General features: G+C 50.5%; 1 protein-coding gene across 1 annotated transcript; it reads right to left on the minus strand.

The window, feature by feature from the left end:
• Positions 1-3,308: 3,308 nt before the first annotated feature.
• LOC116977352 lies at positions 3,309-4,837 on the minus strand. Its single transcript, XM_033027812.1, has 2 exons — positions 4,589-4,837; positions 3,309-3,823 (listed from the first exon to the last, which is right to left on the minus strand). The coding sequence occupies exons 1-2, from the start codon at positions 4,804-4,806 to the stop codon at positions 3,310-3,312; spliced, it is 732 nt and encodes a 243-aa protein (XP_032883703.1). The 5' UTR covers positions 4,807-4,837; the 3' UTR covers position 3,309.
• Positions 4,838-7,765: the final 2,928 nt, after the last annotated feature.

Genomic DNA, 7,765 nt, shown 5'->3' on the forward strand with positions numbered 1-7,765 from the left:
ATTTGTACTGAGAACAATGACATTCTCTACTTGTAGCAGCTTAACAGGCCTGTAAACACAATAACCCACAGGTTATCTACAATAATGAATTAATAACCCTCATACCATGTTATAATATAATAATGCAAAGACCAAAGTCCGTAGTGCACCAAAGAAGATCATAGCTGCTGAGGTTAGCGTTTTGCAGTGTTTAGTTTAGTTTAGAGATACAGCGTGGAAACAGGCCCTTTCGGCCCACCGAGTCCACGCCGACCAGCGATCCCCACACATTTAAGGGCCTGTCCCACTTTCACGACCTAACTCACGAACTCTGCCGAGTTTGCCCTTGACTCATACTCGCAGCATGGTCGCCACGAGGTCGTAGGTAGGTCGTAGCAGGTCGTGATGTTAGTCGTAGGTACTCGTGGCATCAAGTAGGTCGGGGCATTTTTCAACATGATGAAAAATGTCCATGAGTAAAAAAGGTGGTGAATTAGGTTGTGAAAGTGGGACAGGCCCTTAACACTATCTCCACCCACGAGGGACAATTTTTACATTTATACCAAGCCAATTAACCTGCAAACCTGCACGTCTTTGGAGTGTGGGAGGAAATCGAAGGTCTCGGAGAAAACCCAAGCAGGCACGGGGAGAACGTAAAACTCCGTACAGGCAGCACCCGTAGTCGGGATCGAACCTGGACCTCTGGCGCTGCCTTCGCTGTAAGGCAGCGACTCTACCGCTGCGCCACCGTGACCGCCTGTGTTCAAATATCTCATGGTTGCTGACAAGAAGCTGTTCATGAAGCTGGTCTTCAGACCCCTGTAGCTTAGAGTCACATGGAGTCAAACAGGCCCTTCAGCCCTACTTGTCCATGTCGACCAAGTTTAGAAGGATGAGAGAATATCTCATTTAAACATATAAGATTATTAAGGGTTTGGACACGCTAGAGGCCGGAAACATGTTCCCGATGTTGGGGGAGTCCAGAACCAGGGGCCACAGTTTAAGAATAAGGAGTAAGCCATTTAGAACGGAGACGAGGAAACACCTTTTCACACAGAGAGTGGTGAGTCTGTGGAATTCTCTGCCTCAGAGGGCGGTGGAGGCAGGTTCTCTGGATGCTTTCAAGAGAGAGCTAGATAGGGCTCTTAAAAATAGCGGAGTCAGGGGATATGGGGAGAAGGCAGGAACGGGGTACTGATTGGGGATGATCAGCCATGATCACATTGAATGGCGGTGCTGGCTCGAAGGGCCGAATGGCCTACTCCTGCACCTATTGTCTATTGTCTATTCATGTACATGTCCAAGTATCTTATAAATGTTGGGATAGTCCCTGCCTCAACTACCTCCTCTGGCAGCTCGTTCCATACACCCACCACCCACTGTGGAAAAAATTGCCCTTCAGGTTAGTATTAAATCTTTCCCTTCTCACCTTAATCTCTTATCTTTCCTCTGGTTCTTGATTGCCCTGCCCTGGGAGTTGATAAATGCATAAGTCATAGGAGCAGAATTAGGCCATTCAGCCCATCGAGTCTACTCCGCCACTCAATCACGGCTGGTCTATCTTTCCCTCTCAACCCCATTCTCCCGACTTCTCTACGCTACCTTTGACACCCTTTCTAATCAAGAATCTGTCAATCTTAGCTGTAAAAATTCCCCAATGAGTTGGCCTGCGCCGCCGTCTGTGGCAATGAATCCCACAGATTCACCACTCGCGAGCAAAGCACCAAGGCAAATTCCTTGTATGTATCCATACTTGGCAAAGAAAATCTGTTCAATTCAATTCAATTCACTATCTATTCCCTTCGTGATTTTATACTCCTCTATAAGATCACCACTCATCCTCCTGTGCTCCAAGGGGTAAAGCCCTATCCTGCCCAACCTCTCCCTGTAGCTCAGGCCCTCGTGAATCTTCTCTGCTCTCTGCATGTCTGTGTGGTGATATGTAGCTTCCAGTGGGGGCACATAATGAACAATTACTGAACAATGCAAAACTGCAGATGCTGGAAAAATCGAAGGGAGACAAAAAATGCTGGAGAAACTCAGTGGGTGAGGCAGCATCTATGGAGCGAAGGAAATAGGCGACGTTTCGGGTCGAGAACCCTTCTTCATACCAAAGATCCTATAGCGGAGCAAGATAGATCACTCCTGCTAAATGCAATGGGCTGACGTGTAGTACGCAACGGAGAGGAACGTGGGCCTTTTTTTCATCCATTTCCGTAACCGGACCCGACCCGACTCGCAGTGTAATCAACGTTGCGGGGGAACAGTTTGTGTTAATAAATTATAATTCTGAAAATGAGGAGAAGATTTTTCCCAAATAACTTTCTTTTTAAGAGGATGTTTCCGTAACCGGCTTCCGTCTCCGCACTAGTATCCTATGGGATCTTTGGTGCAGAGACGGAAGCCGGTTACGGAAATGGGGCCGAAAATTACCCATGAATCTGCCCATGACCGTACTACGTCTTTTTCGTCGAGTGATCTATCTTGCTCGCTATAGGATCTTTGCTTCAGAGTGATGTGGGGGTGGGGGAGGGGGGGAAGAAGAATGGAAGAGACGGAGACAGTGGACTGTGGGAGAGCTGGGAAGGGGAGGGGAAGGAGGGAGAAAGCAAGGACTACCTGAAATTGGAGAAGTTAATGTTCATACCGCTGGGATGTAAACTGCCCAAGCGAAATATGAGGTGCTGCTCCTCCAATTTGCGGTGGTGCTCACTCTGGCCATGGAGGACGCCCAGGAGAGAAAGGTCGGATTCGGAATGGGAGGGGGAGTTGAAGTACTGAGCCACCGGGAGATCAGGTTGGTTATTGCGAACCGAGCGGAGGTGTTGGGCGAAGTGATCGCCGAGTCTACGCTTGGTCTCACCGATGTAGAGAAACTGATTACAGAACAATATATCTTTCGCTATATTACAGTCGGATAAGTCAACCTAAGTGAGAGCTTCAAAAACTACATTACTTGCTGTAATAAAAAGGAACAGCAGATGCTGGTTTATACAAAAGATAGATATAGAATGCTGGAGTAACTCAGCGGGTCAGGCAGCATCTGTGGAGAACGTGGACAGGTGACGTTCCACAGAGTGCTGGAGTAACTCAGCAGGTCAGGCAGCATCTGTGGAGAACATGGATAGGTGATGTGTTGGGTGACATGTTGACCCTTCTTCAGACTTAAGAATCTTTCTTTTGTTACACACTACCTATTACTGTCCTGAGCCAGGTGGAGTGAACTTTATTAATGCCGATAAATTCAATGTAAAATAAACCAATAATGATTTAAACTAAACTAATGTTTGATCTGGTTGGCCATACTCGGGTCCAATCTTCCCGGCTGATTTACGGGGTGACTATTCCGTAAGGGCGGACTTGGATGGAATTTCTTCTCGTCTGCTCCTCCTTGCCTTGGCTCTTGACGTGCTTCCTGTACACCAGGGAGAAGGAGCCAAGCTCCTCCTTGTTGGGCCTGGCCATCTGGGGTCCTGCTCTTCCTTTGGTGAAGAGGTTTGCCAGAGGGTGGTCCTCACCCTGCTCCTCCCCTTCCAGGCCGAGGCACGCCGCGTCCTCCCCGACGTTCTGGCCCAACTTCAGCGTCAACAAGGAACCTCCTGGCCCGGCCGGGGATGATGGGGGCATCTCCTCGTCTGAAACCTCTGGGCTTTCTCCCAGAATGTTGGCAGTGCCCAGAGGGCTGTAGAGGGACCCTGGAGAGTGGGTGAGGACCTTTGGCCTGAACTCTTGGCCGGCGTAACCGAATGACCATTTACCTTTGGATCGCTGCTGGCAACGACACAGGATTTTCAAGATGTCCAGGTAGCTGCCGAACATTGTTTCCGAGCTTGCTGAGGAGGAACTGTGGGTGCAATGGAGACACAAGAAACATATAAGGGAGGGAGTGCAGCGTAGGTTTACAAGGTTAATTCCCGGGATGGCGGGACTGTCATATGCTGAGAGAATGGAGCAGCTGGGCTTGTACACTCTGGAGTTGAGAAGGATGAGAGGAGGGCTCAATGAAACATATAAGATTATTAAGGGCTTGGACACACTAGAGGCAGGAAACATGTTACCGATGTTGGGGGAGTCCAGAACCAGGGGCCACAGTTTAAGAATAAGGGGTAAGCCATTTAGAGCGAAGACGGGGAAACACTTTTTCTCACAGAGAGTGGTGAGTCTGTGGAATTCTCTGCCTCAGAGGGCGGTGGAGGCAGGTTCTCTGGATGCTTTCAAGAGAGAGCTAGATAGGGCTCTTGCAAATAGCAGAGTCAGGGGATATGGAGAGAAGGTAGGAACTGGGTACTGATTGTGGATGATCAGCCATGATCACATTGAAGGGCTGAATGGCCTCCTCCTGCACCTATTGTCTATTGTTTATTGGGACAGGCAGCATCTCTGGAGAGAAGGAATGGGTGAAGTTTCGGGTTGAGACCCTTCTTCAGACCCGAAACACCTTGATCTGAAACGTCGCCCGTTCCTTCTCTCCAGAGATGCTGCCTGTCCCGCTGAGTTACACCAGCATTTTGATTTTACCAGCATCTGCTGCTTTTTTACACAGTGTGCAAGGGTTGTGTGGTTGACTTCCAACACGTGCGAGGAAGGAGTGGAACTCTGTTGTCCTCACCTGCTCTGGGACGATGAGTCGGAGCTGTCCTCCGATTCGGGAGTGTACTTGCCCGCTGGGAACAGGTGAAAGCCAGTGGCCTTGGGAGACAGGGTGCTGGAGACCGTTCTCGTTGTCTGGCGTCTGGCAGTCGGGCGTCTGGGCGCTGCCTCCTGCCACAGGGGGGTGAATGCCGCGCTCCGATCTGACCTGGGCCTGCTCTCCTTCCCCCTCTTCATCCTCGGGTTCCTCTTGATGCCAGTCACGCCAACCGGCCTCCTCTCTTTGCAAACTGAAAGATCAAAGAGGTAGTGAAGAGGGCATGTGGTAAGCGTGCCTTCATTGGCCCGGGGCCATCGCATGTACGAGTCAGGAAGTCATGATGCAGCCTTATAAGGTCCAGGCTAGATAGGGCTCTTAAAGATAGCGGAGTCAGGGGATATGGGGAGAAGGCAGGAACAGGAATTGGGGATGATCAGCCATGATCACATTGAATGGCTCGAAGGGCCGAATGGCCTACTCCTGCACCTATTGTCTATTGTCTAGGGGAATCAAGAACCAGAGGGCATGGACTTGTGAGAGGTTTATGGTCAAGAATTAAGACTAGACTCTGAAGAAGGGTCCCGAACCGAATCGTCCCCAATTCTTTCCCCACAGATGCTGCCCGACTCGCTGAGTTACTCCAGCATTTTCATCCTATTAAATCTTTCCCCTCTTACCTTAAGACTGGTCCCACTGTGACTTTCTTAAGTGTCCCCTCACTCTCCTGACTTTAGTTTAGTTTCGAGATACAGTGCGGAAACAAGCCCTTCGGCCCACTGAGTCCGCGCCGACCAGCGATCACCCCGTACACTAGCACTATCCTACACACTAGGCCGATTTACAATCTTTACCGCAACCAATTAACCTACAAACCTGTACGTCTTTGGAGTGTGGGAGGAAACCGGAGCACCCGGAGAAAACCTACGCAGGTCACGGGGAGAACGTACAAACTCCGTACAGACAGCACCCGTAGTCGGGATCGAACCCGGGTCTCCGGCGCTGTGAGGCAGCGACTCTACCGTTGCGCCACCGTGGCCGCCCTTCGAGCGCCGCCTCTTGAGTGTTGGTGGAACTGCATCCACCCAGGCAAGTGGAGAGTGTTTTGGGGAAGCAACTGCAGATGCAGGTTTACACCGAAGATAGACACAGAGTGCTGGAGTAACTCAGCGGGTCAGGCAGCATCTGTGGAGAACATGGATAGGTGACGTTTCAGGTTGGAACCAAACGGAAGGGTCTAAAGAAGGGTTCCAATCTGAAATGTCACCTATTCTTTTTCTCCCAGAGATGTTGCCCAACCCGCTGAGTTAGAACGGAGACGAGGAAACACTTTTTCTCACAGAGAGTTGTGAGTCTGTGGAATTCTCTGCCTCAGAGGGCGGTTCTCTGGATACTTTCAGGAGAGAGCTAGATAGGGCTCTTAAAGATAGCGGAGTCAGGGGATATGGGGAGAAGGCAGGAACGGGGTACTGATTGGGGATGATCAGCCATGATCACATTGAATGGCGGTGCTGGCCTCTGGTTCTGGACTCCCCCAACATCGGGAACATGTTTCCTGCCTCCAGCGTGTCCAAACCCTTAACAATCTTACATGTTTCAATAAGATCCCCTCTCATTTCCAGAGTAATCAAGCCCAGCTGCTCCATTCTCTCAGCATATGACAGTCCCGCCATCCCGGGAATAAAACTGTACACAATACTCCAGGTGTGGTCTCACCAGGGCCCTGTACAACTGCAGAAGGACCTCTTTGCTCCAATACTCAACTCCTCTTGTTATATCCCACTTTCTCATCCACTCCCTACACACCAGGGACAACAAACAGGGGGGCAATTAACCGACAAACTCGCACTTCTTTTGGATCTTGGAAGAAATAGGAGCACCCGGAGAAAACCCACGCGGTCACAGGGAGAACGTGCAAACTCCTCACAAGCAGTACCCGAGGTTAGGATCGAAGTGATAGCTTGAAGGTGGGAGGGGTGAGAATTCAGTGGAGATGTGCAGGGCAGGTGTTTTTCGCGGGGGGGGGGGGGGGGGGGGAGGGGGGGTTGGGTGCCTGGACAGCGCTGCCTGGGGTTGTGTTTGGAACGGTCGAGGTCTTACCTGTCACCCCCACCAGCCTCCGCATCCTCCGACAGTACCGCCAGCTCGAACGAGATCCCACAACCACCTTCCCATCTCCACCCCTTCATAACAAGAGGATTTCAGTATAGGAGTAAAGAGGTTCTTCTGCAGTTGTATAGGGCTCTGGTGAGACCACATCTGGAGTATTGTGTACAGTTTTGGTCTCCTAATTTGAGGAAGGACATCCTTGTAATTGAGGCAGTGCAGCGTAGGTTCACGAGATTGATCCCTGGGATGGCGGGACTGTCATACGAGGAAAGATTGAAAAGACTAGGCTTGTATTCACTGGAGTTTAGAAGGATGAGGGGCAAATTTTATAGAAACATATAAAATTATAAAAGGACTGGACAAGCTAGATGCAGGAAAAATGTTCCCAATGTTGGGCGAGTCCAGAACCAGGGGCCACAGTCTTAGAATAAAGGGGTGGTCATTTAAGACTGATGTGAGAAAAAAACTTTTTCTCCCAGAGAGTTGTGAATTAATGGAATTCCCTGCCACAGAGGGCAGTGGAGGCCAAGTCACTGGATGGATTTAAGAGAGAGTTAGATATAGCTCTAGGGGCTAGTGGAGTCCAGAGATATGGGGAGAAGGCAGGCACGGGTTATTGATTGGGGACGATCAGCCATGATCACAATGAATGGCGGTGCTGGCTCGAAGGGCCGAATGGCCTCCTCCTGCACCTATTTTCTATGTTTCTATGTTTCCCGCTTCCTGCAGAGACCCTTCCCCTCCGCAACTCCCTGGTCAACCTATCCAAGCCACCCCCTCCCCAGGTACTTTCCCCAGCAACCGCAGGAGATGCAACACCTGTCCCTATACCTCCCCCCCTCGACTCCATCCAAGGACCCCGACAGACCTTTCAGGTGAGGTAGTGGCTCACTTGCACCTCCTTCAAGCTCACCGAATGTATCAGGCTTTCCTGATGTCACCTCCTTTTACTGAATGAGACCAGGCATGGACCTGCTGACTGTTTCACACGATCGCTTGCGCTCAGTCCGCCAAGGCCCGGTTGCCAACCATTTTAACTCCCCTTCCCAT

This window comes from Amblyraja radiata, chromosome 9 (assembly GCF_010909765.2).
Source record: "Amblyraja radiata isolate CabotCenter1 chromosome 9, sAmbRad1.1.pri, whole genome shotgun sequence".
Lineage (NCBI taxonomy): Eukaryota > Metazoa > Chordata > Chondrichthyes > Rajiformes > Rajidae > Amblyraja > Amblyraja radiata.

Excerpts from the sequence above, each read along its gene's own strand:
- LOC116977352 (XM_033027812.1), bottom strand. The coding sequence starts at position 4,806 with ATGAAGAGGGGGAAGGAGAGCAGGCCCAGGTCAGATCGGAGCGCGGCA. Across the intron at positions 3,824-4,588 it reads GACTCATCGTCCCAGAGCAG|TTCCTCCTCAGCAAGCTCGG; the intron begins GTGAGGACAACA and ends TTGCACCCACAG.